General features: G+C 40.1%; 1 protein-coding gene across 1 annotated transcript in view; it reads left to right on the forward strand.

The window, feature by feature from the left end:
- Positions 1-11,749, forward strand: part of LOC129250462 (bromodomain-containing protein DDB_G0280777-like) — a 73,831-nt gene extending 62,082 nt beyond the window's left edge. The window contains exon 3 of the mRNA XM_054890085.1: positions 11,385-11,749. Within this exon, the coding sequence (XP_054746060.1) occupies positions 11,385-11,749 (365 nt within the window). The remainder of the gene's footprint in view (positions 1-11,384) is intronic.
- Positions 11,750-20,755: the final 9,006 nt, after the last annotated feature.

Consider the following 20,755-nt stretch of genomic DNA (forward strand, 5'->3'; position numbering starts at 1 on the left):
TCCCACTCCTCAAAAACACCTGACTCCAGCCTCACACCAGCATGGTTTCCGAAGAGTGCACAGCACCACCACGGCACTCACCGTCATAAACACCCAGGACTAAACCGTGGACTAAACCAAAACCGCCCCTGCGAGACGACTGTCCTAGTAGCGTTGGACCGACAAAAGGCTTTCAATAGAGACAACCACGCCACGCTACTAGATGACATTGTACAGTCGACACTCCCGCCAGGGCTGAAGAGGTGGACCGCGAACTACCTGAGTGGTCGTCACTCGTCGGTGATATTTCGAGACCAAACTTCAAAACAGAGAAAAATAAAGCAAGGAGTACCGTAGGGTGGTGTCCCTACACACTTGCTTTTTAATTTCTACATTTCGAAACTCCCCCAGCCACCAGAGGGAGTGTCACTAGTCTCATACGCCGACGACTGCACGATAACGGCGTCGAGCTATGACATTGATGGCCTATGCACCAAAGTAAACGACTACCTCGCCCGCCTTTCTCGCTTCTTCACTGCGAGAAACCTAAAACTTTCTCCCACTAAATCCACGGCGACCCTTTTTACTACCTGGACAAAGGAGGTCAAGCTGCCACTTCAGGTACACGTCGATGGTACCCCAATACCGACGGTAAATAACCTCAGAATTTTGGGAATCACCTTTGACAGCTTGCTCTCCTTCTCCGCGCACACAACCGCTATTACCAATTAAAATACAGAATCGCAACAAGGTCCTCAAGTCGCTCGCCGGCAGCACTTGGGGCAAAGACAAAGAAATGTTGCGGTCGACTTTCAAAGCAATAGGCCGACCGGTTCTTAACTATGGTGCGCCTGTCTGGTCGCCTGGAACCAGTGATACGCAGTGGACGAAGCTCCAGACCGGCCAAAATACTGCAATAAGGGCCGCGACAGGATGTCTTCTGATGTCACCAATACAACACCTGCATGACGAGGCTCATATGCTACCTGTGAGGAAGCATAACAAACTGCTCAGCAAGCGGTTTCTGCTAGGTTGTCACCGTAGGCCTCACCCATGCAGACACCTGCTTGAGCCTGAGCCAGCTCCCAGGCACATCAGGAGACACTTCCTCATCTACGTGGACGAGATTCAGGACAAAACAGACAGACCACTCCAGGATCAGACAGTGTACAGACAGGCCATAAACGACATTCATCGGGAGACCCTTACCACCTTCTTAAGCTCCCGACCCCCGAATGCCGTTATCGGAGTCCAACCACCACCTATTGCAGACGAAGAGCTCCAACTTCCCCGAGAGTCCCGCGTATCCTCGGCACAATTACGCTCTGGATACTGTAGCAGGTTAAACTCCTACTTATCCAGAATCGACCCCGACATACTAAACATATGTCCGGCATGTGAAGGCACCCCGCACAACACTAACCTCTGGACCCAACCCGTCGAAACAGCTAGCTTCCTGGGCCTACCGTTAGATGAGCTAGACGAAGACGACCGGTGATTACACTACACTGACAGGGCGAAGATACTGCTACAACAACAAGAACGAGTCCTCCACTAGGGTAGTGGGAAGTTGCAGCAGATCGCCTGGTATAACGATAGCTAGCGCTGGTCTGATAAATAGCATAACCTGACGATCAATGCTATCGGTTGCCTCAGACCACTTGCCCATTATCGTCTCGATTGAGAAACCTGCCGACCTTGTTTCCACGAATCACCCATCCTATATTAATTTTAACAAAGCTAATTGGGCCGGCTTCGCGATATTCACCGAAGACACCTTTGCCGCTATTCCCATCCCCACTGATGAGCGCGTAGGCGAACGCGCATTCCACAAAGTGCTCACAGGTGCTGCGGCCCGCTTCATCCCTGCTGGAAGGATCAGGGACATAACGAACGACAGTGTGCCTGTTACTTTCTCCTGCGATAGGGTTCAGGGGGCCCTCAACAAAATCAAGTCATCTAACTCCATTGGCCCTGATGAACTAAACATACTGATGCTGGAACACCTGGGACCATTGGGAGTAGGATTTCTCACAAGGGTCTTCAATCTGTCTCATCATCATCCCTGATAAGTGGAAAGCAGGGAGAGTTGCCCCACTACTGAAACCTGGGAAACCCGCCAACCAGGGTGATTCTTATCGCCTGATAACTCTCCTTTCCCCAGTAGTGAAGACAATTGCAGCCCTCCTACTCCCACTCTTTACCACATCAGCATGGTTTCCGTCGAGTGCATAACACGGGCAGCAGGTGGCAGGAGGTATGTAGATATTATAAATTTCGAGCTCGGCATCGCCTGACTGGACAGCTATACCTTGACATTCTAAGGTGCAGTCCCTGCGATCGATGCCTTCATCGATGAGACGATACTGCACTGTGTGGTGGACTATGTACGCTAGGCCACCATCATTGTCTCGCTCGCGATCGTGCCTGTGCACGTTATAGCCATCCCTGGGGATCAGGGAGGACCTAGTGTTCAGCTTGGTGTGCTGGTCCATGTGGACCACTCGCTATGAGACTTAAGGCCTGAACAGGTCTTTAGGTGGCTCCACCCGTTGCACTTGTTGCACCTAACCCAGGTGGAGTTCGGGTGGAGCCGTTTATGGCATACGCAGCAATAGAATACTTCTGGCCCAGGCTTGTATTCAATACCAGCCCTGAGGAGAATTATTTGGAGGAAAATTGCTGCGAGAAGTTGCTCCTGTGACATAAAGGGTGGGATGATAGACTGTTCACTAGACAGAGTTTACTGGGGCGGCAGCCCTTGGTCGGGAAAAGCCCGAGTCATTCCGGTCACGTAGAACCGGCTGCCATGGGAGTGAAGGTAGTCGCCTGCGCTGATGACGTCGTGATTCTAGCAACTTGTTTATTTACTTCTACTATTAGCGGCCGCCGTAGCCGAATAGGTTGGTGCGAGGCTACCGTTCGGATTTCAGAGAGAGAACATTGGTTCGAATCTCGGTGAAGTAACAGAATTAAGAAAAAAGATTTTTCGATTAGCGGTCGCCCCTCGGCAGGCAATGGCAAACCTACGAGTGTATTTCTGCCACGAGAAAAGGTCCTCATAAAAACATATCTGCCGTTCGGTGTCGGCTTAAAACTGTAGGTCCCTCCATTTGTGGAACAACATCAAAACGCACGCCACAAATAGGAGGTGGAGCTCGGCCAAACACCCAAAAAGCAGTACGCGCCAATTATATATATATGTATATCGGAGCATTGGTATGGTATCTTGCATTAAAAAAACAGAACAAGGCTAGGCGGCTTACAAGCGTACAACGAGCATCCTGCGCATGTATAACTGGAGCCCCCGTGCGCAGCAAAGGCATTGAATGTCATGCTCTACCTGCTACCAACAGTCTTACAACTACAACTAACAGCAACGAATACCACCTTCAGGTTCGCTCCATGAATCGATAAATCATTATTTTTAAAAATAGTGAAGTTTTGGAATAAAAAAATAGCGATGAAATTATATTTTCATCAAAAGTGAAAATTTGGAATACAAAATGGCGCGATGAATCAATAAAATATTATTTTCAAAAATAGTGAAAATTTGGACTGAAAAATCGCGATGAAATTATATTTTTATAAAAAGTGAAAATCGCGCGATGTTTTATTCCACATTTTTGCCTGCGTCGCTTTTTTATTTTAAAATATGCATATATATACATGTTACAGAAAACAAAAAAAATCTTATAAAATAAAATTTGGGCTCCGACTCCATGCACTACCCCCTCACTTGTTTTGAGAGAAATATTACGAATTTTCCAATGAAATTCACAGGAGATGTTGATTTCGTGCTTATTTTGCTAAAACTAGCACCAACACTATTCAGTTAATAATAGTTTTTAAGTTATTTGTTGATAAAATTTGTCTTTTACCTTCACCAAATTTTGATATAATAAGTGCACTTATCACATTTATTTTAATAAATATTCAAACTACATTAACATACACACACGTTTTTAACTCTTTTTATTGATATGTACCACAAATTAACAATTTAAATTGCATTTATAACTTGCAAACACTTGACGCACCAGCTAAATTTACAATAACTGAAAAGCAAGGCTGAATGGAGTGCTGCCAGAAGCAAAAAATAATAAAAAAATAGAATGAGATTGAAAACGAAGCAACATAGGAACATAATTTCCACACACTCTTTTTTGTTAGAATAATGAGGGAATGGGGGTTTACAACCTCTAAGGTGTATATATTGAGTTCATAAATACCGGGTGCTTCAAAAAAATGTATACACACTTTGAACTATTGTAGTTTTCCCGCTCTACAAGGCTAATGTTATATTTCTTCGCCAGGTGCCAGCATAATCGTCCCTCTATGTTATATTATCAGTTGGAATTTGTAATATCAACATGGGGGACGTACGTTTGAGTTTTGAAGAACGTAAGCAGGTTATTAAGTGGTACTGGAAGTTTGAGAATGTAAATGAAGTTCAAAGACAGTGGAGAAGGGAGTATGATACAGAACCACCTTCAAGATTAACAATTACACGCATACGAGACAAATTCGAAGTTCATGGAACAGTGTGTGATGTGCATAAAGGTCATTCAGGTCGGCCTCGAACAGCTACAAGTGATGAGTCATCAACGTTTTGATACGATGTACAGAATCTGTGGTGACTCGTACTCAAAAATGTATTGATGCTGCAGGTCACCAATTTGAACAGTATTAACATTTGTTATTGTGTTGTTATTGTTTGACGATTGGGACTTCTATTATGAGCAACTCAAAGTCTATAAAAAAGAGTTGAGGAAAGCAAAAAGATCTTCATGGAGGTCGTTCTGTGAGGATATAGAAACTACAGCGGAAGCTTCTCGCTTAAGAAAGGTCTTGGCTAGATCAACGACATCTATTGGCTTTTTACAGAAGCCAGACAACGGCTGGACGACTTCTACCAAGGAGTCGCTAAGTTTACTATTAGATACCCACTTTCCGGGGAACTCTGAAGTCTATAACTCGGGTCCTACCCGAACTTGCAACCCCAGAGTATCAGAATTTGAGATCAGCTCGGATATCTCAGACATAATCAATGGAACTAATATTACTTGGGCTATAGAAAATTTTAAGCCGTATAAATCGCCAGGCCCAGATGGGATAATACCGGCACAACTTCAGCAGCCTCTGGCTCATATCACAAGGTGGTTAGTTACCATTTTCAAAAGTACTCTTCAGTTAAATCACATTCCCTCAGCATGGAGGGAGGTTAAGGTCATCTTTATCCCAAAGGCAGGTAGAAGCTCGCATACCAAACCTAAGGACTTCAGACCGATTAGTCTATCATCTTTTCTACTGAAAACATTAGAAAAGCTGATTGACTCGGTTATCAGGAACAGCATACCCCAATCACGTATGTCCCAATCCCAACATGCCTACTGTAAAGGAAAATCTACAGAGACGGCCCTAAACTCACTGGTCACATCAATTGAAAACTCATTTGAAGTTAAAGATTATTCACTGGCAGCCTTTTTAGATATCGAAGGAGCTTTTAACAATATCCTGCCTAAGGTCATAACGAACACGCTGTCAGACCTGCGCATTTCCGGAACCTTTGTGAATTTCATTGAGCAGTTGCTTACGAGCAGGTTCGTGAATTCGACGTTGGGCTCTTCGGTGATACGCAGATCTGTCTGTAGAGGTACTCCTCAAGGCGGGGTACTTTCTCCTCTTCTGTGGAATCTAGCAATGAACAAGTTGTTGTTGGATCTGGAGGAGAGGAGAATTAAGGTTGTGGCCTACGCGGACGATGTTGCTATACTAATAAGGGGGAAGTTTCCAGACACCCTCTGCAGTCTAATGCAAAGAACCTTAAAATATGTGGATACTTGGGCCAAAACATGTGGTTTGAGCCTGAATGCGGCCAAAACGGAACTAGTGTTGTTTACAAGGAAATATAAAATTCCCGACTGTCGGCCTCTGACACTCAACGGAACTCTTTTGCTGGTCGGTGAAAAGGCCAGGTACTTAGGTTTAACCCTTGACAGGAAACTTTCATGGAAGCTGAATGTTCAGGAAAGAATAAAGAAGGCTGCTACGGCGCTTTATTCCTGTAAGAGAACTGTAGGCTTAAAATGGGGATTAGCCCCCAAAATAGTTCACTGGCTATATACGGCCATTGTCAGACCAATTATGACCTACGGAGTCCTGGTCTGGTGGCCATCCCTTGATAAGAAATCTTCCATTAAGCAACTAGATAGTATTCAGAGGGCGGCAAGCCTCAGTATTACTGGGGCGCTCAAAACAACGCCAACTTCGGCTCTAAGCGTTATGTTGCATCTACTACCAATTGACCTATATTGTAGACAACTGGCCGCCAAAGCGGCTCTAAGATTGAGGGAATCATCGATGCTCAAGACAAACAATTGGGGACACTCGCGCATACTTGGGATGTTTCCAGGTATTCCTATCACCACCGACTTTTGTGACTCGGTGAATACATACCTAGACAGGCCTTATACAGTCCATTTTCCATCCAGAGAGGACTGGGTGAATGGGTTAACAAACAACGAAAACGGGGTTAGTATATATACGGACGGCTCAAAACTCAATGATCAAGTGGGAGGTGGTGTTTATTCGGAAACTATTTTCGCCAATTTATCCTTTCGCTTGCCTGATCATTGTAGCGTATTCCAGGCCGAAATCATGGCAATCTCAGAAAGCCTTTTAATGCTAAATAAAAGCGTAGTCACTGTTAGAGATATCTTCATTTACTCCGATAGTCAGGCAGCCCTGAAATCGCTTCTATCAAGCAAACACTCGTCTAAAGGAAGAAGGAGTGTTACAAATTATTAACAACACTTACACAGTACTTTTCTATTAATCTACTCTGGGTGCCGGGACACAGTAACATTACAGGTAACTGTAAGGCAGATGAGTTAGCTAGATTAGGCTCCTCGCTCCAAATTAGTCAGGACAGGCTCGACATACCTATGCCCTTGGCAACATGTAAACTTTTGATAGACAGATACACCATCAGTGCTGCTAACTCCAACTGGAGGCAGTTAAACACCTGCGCTATAAGTAGGCTAGCGTGGCCCGAATGGAACATGGGTCGCACTAAGAGGAGGGATCTAAGGATTGTAGTAGGTGTCCTATCTGGGCACTGTCTAATAGGAAGACATGCCAGTAGATTAGGGGCACCATCTAATGACTACTGTAGAAGCTGTCAAGATATAGAGGAGGTAGAGACAATGGAACACCTACTATGCGGGTGCATGGCTCTGTGTAGTAGGCGGTGGAGATTGCTCGGTTTCCCTTTTCTGGACAGCATTGCAGAGGTTGCAAATCTCAAACTATCTAGCATAGCTAGCTTTTTAAAGGCCACACAATGGTTTAGAGAGGACCAAGTTGAGTAGGGTAGGACAGTTCCGGTGGTATCACAAGGGGCCTCTAACTGGCCTAGGTGCGTCGTATGACAGCCACTTCACCTAACCTAACCTAACATTTGTTATTTATGTTTCATTTACATTGGACTTTCAGCTTTCTATTTTCCTGAAATTTAACTTTGTAGACCGGTAAATAAATTTTCTATGGAAGTTCAAAGTGTGTATACATTTTTTTGAAGCACCCGGTATATATAAATACAATATCGATATGATTTTCGAAATACAGTTCAGCTTCACGTAAAACTCCTATGTGTAACGGAGACGGGCCAACGCGAAAAGGAGTTCTACGCAAAAATACTGTGGATTGCGTAGCCGCAGTTGGACTGATGAGGGTCAATTTTTTGAAGCGCGGCCGAAGGCCGCCCACGCGAGAAGGAGTACTACGCAAAAATACTGTGGATTGCGTAGCCGGAGTTGGACTGATGAGGGTTATTTTTTTAAGCGCGGCCGAAGGCCGCCCACGCGAAAAGGAGTTCTACGCAAAAATACTGCGGACAGCATAGACGGTCTAGTATCCGGTTATTTTATTTATTTATGCGGCGCTATTTTTTTCTTTTTTTTTTAAATATATATATGCATATATTTTATAATATATATAATATATCATATATTCATAATATAGTGAAAATTTGGAATTAAAAATCGTGCGATTTTTTATTTCAAATTTTCGCCTGCCTCGCTATTTTTTTCTTTTTTTTTTAAATATATTTATTTATTTATTTATTTAACAAACGCCAATCGGCAATATACATACAATATATATCTTATATATAAAATAAAGTCAACTTTTTGTGTGTGTTCGCTAACCGGCCGTGTTTTTGCACCGAATTAAACCAAACTTACACACATTGTTAAGAAAGTATTGAAGATGGTTTACGTATAGTTTGGATACCTATTGGTGGATAGGGCTCGAGATATAGGTCAAAAAATGGACCCGGGTAACCTTCGGATGTGTATGTACAATATGGGTATCAAATGGAAGCTGTTGGTGAATGCTTTAGTTCAGAGTATTTTTCATCCTACTCCGAGACTGGAGTCTCGAGATAGAGACCAAAACGTGGACCCGGGTAACCTTCGGATGTGTTTGTACAATATGGATCTCAAACTGAAGCTGTTGGTGAATGCTTTAGTACAGAGTATTTTTCATGCCGCTCCGTTACTTGGGTCTCGAGATAGAGACCAAAACGTGGAACCTAGAATGTGTTTGTACAATATGGACATCAAATTGAAGCTGTTGGTGAATGCTTTAGTACAGAGTATCTTTCATGCCGCTCCGTGACTGGGGTCTCGAGATATAGGTCAAAACGTGGACCCGGGTAACCTTCGGATGTGTATGTACAATATGGGTATCAAATGGATATCAAATGGAAGCTGTTGGTGAATGCTTTAGTTCAGAGTATTTTTCATGCTGCTCCGTGACTGGAGTCTCGAGATAGAGACCAGAACGTGAACCCTAGAATGTGTTTGTACAATATGGATCTCAAATTGAAGCTGTTGGTGAATGCTTTAGTACAGAGTATTTTTCATGCCGCTCCGTGACTAGGGTCTCGAGATAGAGACCAAAACGTGGAACCTATAATGTGTTTGTACAATATGGACATCAAATGGAAGCTGTTGGTGAATGCTTTAGTACAGAGTATTTTTCATGCTGCTCCGTGACTGGAGTCTCCAGATAGAGACCAAAACGTGGACCCTTGAATGTGTTTGTACAATATGGATCTCAAATTGAAGCTGTTGGTGAATGCTTTAGTACAGAGTATTTTTCATGCCACTCCGTGACTAGGGTCTCGAGATAGAGACCAAAACGTGGAACCTATAATGTGTTTGTACAATATGGACATCAAATTGAAGCTGTTGGTGAATGCTTTAGTACAGAGTATTTTTCATGCCGCTCCGTGACTGGGGTCTCGAGATATAGGTCAAAACGTGGACCCGGGTAACCTTTGGTTGTGTATGTACAATATGGGTATCAAATGAAAGCTGTTGATAAGTGCTTTAATACGGGGTAATTTCATACCTATTGATGACTAGGGTCTCGAAATATATGCCAAAACGTGGACCCGCCGTGTCTTTGCACCGAATTAAACCAAACTTACACACATTGTTAAGTAAGTATTGAAAATGGGTTTCGTAAAGTTTGGTTGTAATTCGGAACACTGGCAACGGGTACAGCGTTCTTTTGAACCAGCCATAATGTCGTTTACTTTTTTAACGCTTGGGGCGGAACTGAACTGTCAAATTGACAGTGTGAGTTACAATGTGTCAATATTTCTTTCTGATTTGGATGCCATAAGGGGAAGACGTAAGTGCAAAGTGTAAAAACTTTTGTGAATTTTTTTGGAGTGGATTTTGGAACAGTGAATAATATCTTACGAAATTTGAGAATTTAATGTGAAATCCGAATGTTCAAATGAAATTATGTGTTCGTGGAAAAAAAAAATTTTTCGTTTTTTTTTTTTTTGAAAAATATAAATGAGTAATGGTTAAAAAAGCTCCAATGCTTAATAAAACATATAAATTGAAACGAAAAATTCATGGATGATCAGGAAAAAAGACGATTGCTTCTTAGTTATTCATTTGCGTTGGTTTGAAATTTAAAAACAATCTTCTTTTTTCCTGATTTTCAATTTATATTTAATATTTACTCAAAAACAAATAAAAAAACAAAAAATATTGTTTATGCCAAAGCGCTTGAATAAAGAATAAAGATATAAATAATATGAAAACCATATCTTTTCTGTGCTAAACCATATATATTCTATTTTAGTGTGCCCAGCGAAGCGGGCCAGGTTTGCTAGTATGTATATATATACATCATATATTCATAATATAGTGAAATCTAAATACACCCAGCAAATACAAATCTGTAAACTCAAAATGCATACAATCAAACATACTGAAAATCAAGCATTAATATATATATGTATCAGTCATCGACTAACATTCATAGCGTACGGTTGTGTTTAGTAGCGATATCGGTGATTTTTTTTTGCGTTTCATTCGCGTTCTTTTTCAACTTTGTTTCAAATTTGTTTTACTCATTATCTTTAACTTAATAAGACGTTCAATTTTTTCTGGTGCTCTAATAAGGTTTTAAGGTAAAATGTCCCCTGGGGGACCTTCTCTTGGAGATAACAGGTTTGCCCTGTTGTCCTCAAGTCCCAAAACAAAAACGAAAAAAAGTACAAAATATTACAAAAGAAATATTTCCGGCTCTACCTTCGGTGAAGAAAGATAACCCTAAATATATTGTAGGAAGTGCTATTAATTCCAACAAACCACTAAACAAATATTCTTGCTTTGCTGTCCACAAAGCTCTAAAGAATATTTCCTCAGAAAACATTGAAATATCTAACCTAAGAGATGGCAGCCTATTGCTTTTTGTGAAGAACGCTTCAGTTGCGAAGAAATTTTTGCCTACTACTAAACTTATTGGAATTTGCGATGTAAAGTTCGAAATGCACCATAACCTCAATCATTCCAAGGGTACAATATTTGCACCTTGTCTCAACGACATTCCTGAGGCTGAGATAGTTGAGAATATGAGCGATCAAGGGGTAGTTTCAGCGTATAAATTTGGCAAACATATTGAAGGTCAAACTATTGCCAGTGGTGTTGTTTTACTTACATTCGATTTATACACATTACCAGAAAAAGTTGAGGTCTCCTGGTATACCACCAAGGTAAGGCCGTATTACCCCAACCCAATGAGGTGCCGAAATTGTCAAATTCTTGGCCATACCACCAAGCGCTGCAATAATACACCTGTTTGCGACACATGCGCTCTCCCCCCTCACACCCCCTCGCCCTGCTCCCGTACTCTCTGTGTAAATTGTTCGGGCAACCATGCTGCCTCTAATAGAACATGCCCGAAATATGTGCAAATGAAACAAATAATTGTCATTAAAACGGACAAGAAGTGTAGCATGCGTGAAGCAATAAAAATACATCGAATGCAAATTCCTCCTGCTCTTAATGAGCTTTCCCTCTCCTTTTCAACAGCAATAAAAAACTCAACTTACAACCAACAAATAAATCCCAACAACGAAATTAGCACTAGCAATCTCCAAAATAACTCTACTCATAACAGTAATGAAAAGATACTTAAGAGAAACTCTTCCAACGAAAATATTCCAAACACACCAACTACATCATTCAAGTCAACATCAACCTTATCCTCCAACAACAATTATAATATTCACCTAGAAACCGGTTTCCTCTCCTCTAGCAGCAACAACGATAATATCAGCACCTGTAACATAAACGCGAAAGAAAACAATGAAAACACCGATAGAACTATTGATCTCGCAGCTATTAATGCAGTTGATAACTACACTACTAATACCAAGATTACTTCCTTACTCTGACAGCTCTCTTCCTTCGACAATTCTTCACCTTCCCTTCCTTTATCTGTCTATAGCAATGAAATCCATTCACATAACATAGAGTAAGTGATGCGAATATTACAGTGGAACATAAATGGTCTTTTTAATAACTACGTCGACCTAAATATCTTAATTTACGAATTCCAACCAGAAATAATCGCATTACAAGAAACTCACATTCCATTTAATAAAACTGCATACCCTCCAAATAAATACATCAGCTACTTTCATAATTTCCCTCAGAACACCAGTTGTAAGCAAGGTATTGCATTCTTCATTAGAAGAACAATTAACCATAAATTAATAACTATTAACTCTAATATATCATGTTTAGCTATACAAATAGACATTGGCTTCAAAATTACCATTCTTAATTGCTACATCCCTCCCCATCAAAACTTTAACTGCAAGGAGTTAATTGATTTAATTAATATATCAACCCCATTAGTAGTCTTGGGAGACTTAAATGCTTGGAGTCCTTTATGGGGCTCTAAAACCACTAATGGTAGAGGAAAAACCATTGAAGACCTCATTTTATCTCAAAATCTTATTGTTTTAAACGATGGCCAACCAACGCACTTTTCAACCCACAAATCTTTCACCCATCCTGATGTAATCCTTGTTTCCGCATCCATTTCTCCCAAATTTTCCTCTCGCACTTTAAGCGAACTACATGGCAGCGATCACTTTCCTCTGATAACGTCTATTTCTATTCCAAAGTGGTACGAAGTCAAGCCAGTATCAAAGTTTATTACAGATAAGGCAGACTGGGTTAGGTTCCAAAGCATTTCTGTTGATTTAACGAATAAAAAACCAGTATCACACAACATCAACAGGGAAGCAGCTAATATTAAATCAATAATCCGTTCTTCTGCCCACATATCAATACCACAAACAAGCACTAAAAAATTTTCCGCAAAGTTACCTTATTGGTCTAACTTGCTTACCTCTTTGAGAAATAAAAAACAAAGGTTTTGGACAATCGATAAGAAAACAATGAATGAATCTAATTTAATCAACTTCAAAAAAGCAAACGCAGTGTTCAGAAGAGAGTTAAAGGCTGCTAAAAGAAAATCATTGGAAAAAATTACGTCCAATATCACCCCTTCTTCTAATCCTAAACAGATTTGGTCTGACATAAGAATGCTAACTGGTTCCTCCCCTCGTTTTCACATACCATTCGTATACAATGGGCAAAAACCTATTTACTCTCCACAAGATATCGCCGAACTATTTGCCAAATCTTGGTCAGCTTATTCACATAATTACAATTTTCATCCCACATTCAACACTCAAAAAAACCGCTTCATTCGTTACAGTTATTCAAATTCTTCCCCTTCACCCAAAGCCTCCTTAATTGAAATGTCAATTTCAACTTACGAATTTGACTCCACAATTTTTAAAATGTCAGGAAAAACACCTGGGGCAGATAAAATTTCCTACACAATATTGAAAAATCTACCGTACGCCTTAAAGAATAGACTAGTAAATCTTTATAATGATATATTCACTTCAGGTGTTTTCCCTCAAGCGTGGAAATCAGCCTTAATTATCCCCATCCCAAAACCAAATAAACCTTCCAACCTCACTGCTAACTTCCGTGCAATATCCCTACTTCCATGTATATCCAAAATATTAGAAAAAATTATAGCGGTACGAATAATGTGGTTTGCAAAAATAAACGGATTTATCTCTTTCCACCAATTTGGTTTCCAAAAAGGCGTGGGTGTTATTGAATCGCTTTTATATTTTGAGCATTTTTCTAACACAGCTCTAGCATCAAGTAATCATGTCTCAGTATTGAAGTTAGACTTTGAGAAAGCGTTTGATAGGATTGGCATACATGTGGTACTCAGGCAACTTAAACGCTGGAAAGTTGGCACCAAAATATTTAACTTCGTTAAAACCTTCTTAAACAATCGGAAACTCTCAGTCAGCGTGAGGAACTACAGATCGCAGACTTATAAACTAACAAATGGTATTCCCCAAGGCTCACCGCTTTCGGTGACGTTGTTCACAATAGCATTTAACGAAATCAGTTCAATCATTACCTCTAACTCACTTGTAGAACATTTCACATACGCAGACGACGTTTTGATTTTCTCAAAAATAAAAGACCTTAAAGAAGTTAACAATATTTTCTCTAGTATACTAAGTAATATATGTAAATGGTCCGAATGTTGTTGTTGTTGTTTTTAATAGCGTAGTTAGCCCTGTCAGTGTAGGTATATCATCTGTCATCTTCGTCTAGCTCATCTAGGGGTAGGCCCAGGAAACATGCTGTTTCGACAGGTTGGGTCCAGAGGGAGAGAGGGGTTAGATGAGTCTGATTGAGGGGGCATGTGAAGAGGTGGTTAGTGTCGTGCGGGGTCCCTTCACATGCCGGACATGTGTTTGGTATGTCGGGGTCAATTCTGGATAGGTAGGAGTTTAACCTGAATTCCGTGAAGCCGGCCCAATTAGCTTTTTTAAAGTTAAAATAGGACCGGTGATTCGCGGAAACGAAGTCGGCAGGTCTCTCGATCGAGACGATAATGGGCAAGTGGTCTGATGCAAGCGATAGCATAGGTCGCCACGTTATGCTATTTATCAGACCAGCGCTAGCAATTGTTAGGTCAGGCGAGCTGCTGCAATTGCCCACTACCCTGGTGGGGGCGTCGTCGTTTACTGTGCTGAATGTCGAGTCGTCTATCTGCTCTGCCAGTTGTTGTCCCCTACGATCGTTTGGCAGGCTTGAATGCCAAAGATCGTGATGCGCATTGAAGTCACCTACAACCAATCGGTTTTCACCTCTGAGGAGCGCGCCTATATCAGGGTGATATCCAGCCGGGCAGCAGGTGACAGGGGGTATATATATATTAAATATTTCGAGCTCGGAATCGCCTGACCGGACAGCTATGCCTTGACATTCTAAGGTGCTGTCCCTGCGGTCGATTCCTTCATCGATAAGACGATACTGCACAGTGTGGTGGACTATAAACGCTAGGCCACCACCATTGTCTCGCTCGCGATCACGTCTGTGCACGTTGTAGCCATCCCTGGTGATCAGAGATGACCTAGCGTGCAACTTTGTTTCTTGGACCGCAGCTATCTTGATACTGTGCCGGCTCATAAAGTCGACTATCTCGTCGACCTTACTCGTAAGTCCGTTGCAGTTTAGCTGGAGAAGCTTGAAGCTTCTCGGTGAGGTCAGTGTAATCCGGGGGGTGAGGGACGCGTGGTGTTGTCTGCGTTGGGCCTGCTGCGCAATCCACTGTGGCTGTTGCGGCCTGATGGTGGTGGGCGGCCGCGCCTCCGAGGGCGGTTGTGGGTGCAGAGCTCTGCAGCAGGGGGCAACGTAGGCAGTTATCCACTCACGGGTGGTGCGCAGGCCGGAACATCTCCGAAAATGGCACCAGCCATTGCAGGAATTGCATTGGACTGTTACCAGATTCCGAGGTATTACGACCTGACACACGGAACAGACTGTGCGGGGGACCAGGAGCTGCTGGTTTGTCCCCGCACTGGGGTTGGAGCTGGAAGGGAGGGGAGGGGTTGAAGGGGAGTTGTGTTGCTCCGATAGGCTCCTCACCGTGGAGGTGTGGGTTGTGGTGGCGGTTGGTATTGCCGGCCTATCAGGGGGTGTGCTAGCCGTGGAGGCATCAGACGCTTGTTGGCGGGAGCAACACGTGGCCACATACCGTGTGGTTCACTCCCTGTGCGACTTAAGGCCTGAGCAGGTCTTAAGGTGGCTCCACCCGTTGCACTTATTGCACCTAACCGAGGTGGAGTTCGGGTGGAGCCGTTGATGGCAGACGCAGCAGTAGAATACTTCTGGCCCAGGGTTGGATTCAACTCCAGCCCTGAGGAGAAGTATTTGGAGCAGGTTTGCTGCGAGAGTTTGCTCCTGTGACGTAAGCGTTTGGTTGATATACGGTACACTAGACAGGGCTAGTGTACTGGGGCGGCAGCCCTTGGTCGGGAAAAACCCGAGTCATTCCGGTAACGTAGAACCGGCTGCCATGGGAATGGCTCCGAATCATCGGGAGCTATTATCTCAACTAACAAATGCTCTACCTTTCATTTGTGTAGAAAACATGTCTGTCACTTTCCTACATTATCCTTCTCAAATATACTAATTCCTCATTGCAACTCACTCAAAATACTAGGTTTAATATTTGATAAAAAACTTACTTACAAAGAGCATTGTAAAGCTACTAGACTAAGTTTGTTTGTTAGACTAAATATAATTAAATTTTTGTCATCAAAACATTGTCATATACATTTACAAGTACTTGTAAATATCACAAAGGCATTATTGCTATCAAAAATCGATTTTGGGCTTTGTATTTATGGAAATTGTTCAAAAGTAAATCTAAACCTACTATGTGCTCCCTACCATGCAGCAGCCCGAAGAAGTATTCGTGCTTTTCCGACGTCCCCAACGAAAGTTGTTCTCACTGAAGCTGGATTACCGGATATACCCCTTAGAGCTATGCGTAATACAACGATTCTTTTGCCAAAGCTTCTGCTCTGTAGAAATGAAATTCTTTTCTCACAAGTCAACTCAGCTCTGCTTACGTCAGGAAAAAAAAAACAATAAGCCTTCCGCCATTCAACGCTGCGTTGAATTATACCAGCAATTGAGTATAATTTCAAAACCGAAGTTGATACCAACATTCAACATCTACTCACGCTCATTTGCTAAATGGTTCGCCCAAACCACTCTGTCCTCACTGCAACTCCATCGATTACTCAACCCTACATACTCTTGACTACTGCCAAAAATGGGAGGAATGTAGAAATGCGATGTTTCCTAACTGCAAGCCCACTGATTTACTAAGAAACACAGATATTAATAGTATTACCTTAATTTGTAAATTCATTTCACAAACTAGATTAAGTATATAGATCATTAAGCTCTGAACAAGCCATACGATCCTTAACAGCTATCCCTAACACTCACCCCAAAAACTATCCTTCCCTTCCACCATAGTTCCTCCTCCCTTAACTTTAACCTCACCCAAAAAAACAAACTAGTATATTAGTATGTATGATAGATAGATATACTTAAGTTTATATTATCATAATCCGAAGGCCCTGGCAGCCAGCGCTTAGTACTTACGTGTGACAGTTATTTATAATTGTTACTCTTGTAAAAATAAATAAATAAATATATATGTATATAAATATATACATATATCCATAAATATACCTATATATATATATATATATATATATGAATAGACGTATATAATATAGAAATAATTTGTAAAATTTTGTATTTTTATTCATTTATTATCTTCTAAAATTGTTTATTTATACGATGTCTGGCAGCACTTCGGCTGGTTGTAGTAACCAAAATAGCAGGATTCTTGGTCAATTTTACAATTTTTAAAATCAAATAACTTAAAAACTACAAGTCGCCTACAAGTGAGGTTTTCACTTTTAGAAAGTAGAATACCCCCTCTACCCTCCCTTATACCCCTTTTTTTAAGACATACGTGGTAGGGGATGGGTATTTTGTTTATTTTTAAAATGCAAAATTTTTGGTAAATTGTACAAACTTTGACATGAAACAACTCAAAAACTATAAATTTCTCAACGAGGCGGTCTTCAAGTTTAGGATATAGGACTTTTTTTACACTTTTTTACAAACCATATTTTGATATATGTATGAACATATTATGAACCAAGTATTTGCTAAATATATGAACGAAAAATACACTAGCTTTGTGTTTAGTAGATTTATTGGTCTAAACCATTTAAAATTTTCTCTGTGAGAAATGGGTTTTTACACAATTTTCAAACGGTACCAGATCTTTCTAGCAGGATTAGTAGGGAAATATGTGGCTTCTGTTAAATTTTGGACTTCCTACTTCTAGTGAGTGGGATTTCAAACAACTCTTTCACCTCCGCCCAACCCCACAAACTCATTAGGTAATTAAAGAAACAATCCCCAGAAAAACATTAATATTATTGCAAAGAAATATATTTCGTATCACTATGCACTTTAGCAAAGTATTTTGTAGTACAGACCGTTTTGCGAAAATACTCTTACAGCTTTCGTAGTTTAACACTTAATATGTAGATTAGACGTTAACCGGTGTGTTTACGATCATAGATGATTGGACGTTAACCGATGTGCTTGCGATATCACAGTGCCCTTTACACCATAGATAATAACATAGATAACTAGATGTGAAACTTATTCATTTTGAGAGAGAGCGCGCCCATGAGGACGTTTCAAAACTTGGCAGCACTCACACATTATGGGATTTTGAACAGCTGATAGGCGAAATGGCAGACTGCCAGAAGAAACGCGCCAAAAATAACAGACGAAAACAGTTCGTTTTTGCTTAATGGAGAAATGGCGTGTTGAAATGTTTATAATTATTTGTCGTAAAATTAATTCAATTGAAATGTAATAATTGAATTGAGTTTGTAGAAACTAAAGCTCGTTATATCCTTTTGGACTTCTACTTTTAATTAGTCTTATGTACATAATGTAATTTTATTGAAAACTGTATGTTGGTTTATGTAAATTTGTATATACGTAAATATTCTATGGTTGAAAAGCGTAGGTAAGGGAACTGAATTTGTGTCTGAGATATTTTACAAAAATTAAAGGTAATCTGCTTTAACTTATTCTGTTCGTTGTTTGAGAATTTTTTTTGTTACCCAATTTCTGTGTTATATTAAAAAATCGCAATAAGTCATGTTTTTAATTATAACTTATGTTTTTCGCGTTCATTAATTTATTATTATTAAATTACTTTTGTATTTCAGTTTTAAATAATTTCATTTACATATAAATTTTTAAATTTTTGGCTTATTTATGTACATATTTCATACGGATTGTGCTTATTTGTAGTATATGTAGGTGTTTACGAGTGATATAAGGCTATTGGGCAACCGCACACTAAATACTAACCTCAATGGTGGTGTGGAAAATAAAAATTCCAGACCTTTGGTTCAAAAATACCCAATTCATGTTTCTACCGGTGTGGCAATATTGGGAAATGTTATAAAAAATGCACATTTTTCAGCGCTCTCACGAGAAAAAGAGTTTCACATCTAGTCATCTATGGTGCCCATTTACACGATGTCTCCACTGGAAGGGAAACATTTTGTTCGGGGGTGAAGGACGGCCGGGGAAGAGGGAAGGGAATTTGTCTCCTGTACTGGCGACACGCTTTGCTCTTCTTATTCGTATTTCCAATCTTAAAGCAATTTTTGACAGTTGCTTCATTCGTTTTCTGCTTTTGTGGAAGAAAGTTCTAAGTTATGTGTTGGTTTTCATACAAACGGAAGAAAACAACGATGACAAACATCCGAACGCTGCTTGGGAAATGCACGATTATTTTTGGTAGTAAATTAGGTATAATTTAAAATAGTTATGGGACATGTTTATGTTGATTTCTAATTTTTCCCTGCATTTCTAGATACTCAAGTTAATTTTAAGTTAATTATTTACATATGAAGTATTTTTAATTTAATTTTTTTTATTCAAGTATAAGAATTTATAAATATGTTTCAGTAAAAAAAACAACAAATTATTTATTATTTAACCAGTTTGCATTTTTCATTCATATATTTAAGAAATTTTTGACAAACGTTTTCCGCTTTACATGTAAGCGCGTGCGAAAATACTTCCGAACCATACGATGCTAAAGTATTAAATGTCAAAATGTCGCCGAAAACAATTTTGCCCGTGTGCCCGCGAATGAGACATGAAAAGAGAATTTCCAGTGTCTCCATTCCAGATGTCTCCGTGTGTAAATGGGGTGATGGATAATAAGATGGGAAACGTTTTCATTTTGAGCGAGAGCGCGCCTATGAGGACGTTTCAAAACTTGGCAGCACTCACACATTATGGGAAAGCTGATAGGCGAAATGGCAGGCTGCCAGAAGAAATGCGTCAAAAATAACTGACAAAAACAGTTCGTTTTTGCTTAATGGAGATATGACGCGTTGAAATATTTACTATTATTTGCCTTAAAATTAATTCAATTGAAATGTATTATTATTATTATTATTTATTTGTTATCTATAATTAAAATTACAAAATAACTTTTTAGCACAAGCTACCAAGGCTATCGGAATTGAAATGTAATAATTTGAATTGAAGTGAGTTTGTAGAATCCAAAGCTCGTTATATACTTTTCGACTTTTACTTTTAATTAGTCGAAACGCGCCAAAAATAACTGACGAAAACAGTTCGTTTTTGCTTAATGGAGAAATGATGTGTTGAAATGTTTATAATTATTTATCTTAAAATTAATTCAATTTAAATGATAACACTGCGTTACAAAAACGAACTTTTATTCTGTCCTATGAACCAAATATACTTTTTCGGAAAGGGGAGAAAAAATAAAAATACACGTGTATCAACGATTTTCATGTAAACGTCAGAATTTTTTTTTTTGTGTATAAAATATAGAGCTCGTAGTCCGCCTGTGTGAAAAAATTTGGATAAATTTTTAACCCTTTTTCCGTGATCCAATCGTGCTGAATTTCTGCAGGCAGACTCGTGGAAATGTTTTTATTATGTACAATTAAAAAAAAAATTTATCAATTCTCAGATTTTCTTGAATTTTTTTTTTCTAAAAAAAACAAGTTTTTTCTAAATTTTCGGCATAACTTGAAGTGACTCCAAATTTTTAAACAACTTATTAACCTTTAATTTATTGTTTCATACAACACACTCTGTGCCGTTTGTGTGTTATTACAGTTCCGATCATCTGACAGTTGCGCTACTCGGAGACGTATACTTGACAATTGTTTTAAGTTCTTTTGCGCGAAAACGTCTCTCTGTATATTTCATCTTATGAAAAATGCAGTGCCCGACTCGAAATAACTTTTGTTACGCTTGTGGCTTATTCGCACCAAGTAAAAATTTTGAAAATATTACGAAAACAGTGGTTAATTCGTTTCAGGAAATATTCAAGACTGCTTATGTTCCTTACTTGTGGTATACTCCGGAAGCCGTGTGCTATAGTCTATTGC

Source organism: Anastrepha obliqua, chromosome 6, assembly GCF_027943255.1.
Source record: "Anastrepha obliqua isolate idAnaObli1 chromosome 6, idAnaObli1_1.0, whole genome shotgun sequence".
Taxonomy (NCBI): Eukaryota; Metazoa; Arthropoda; class Insecta; order Diptera; family Tephritidae; genus Anastrepha; species Anastrepha obliqua.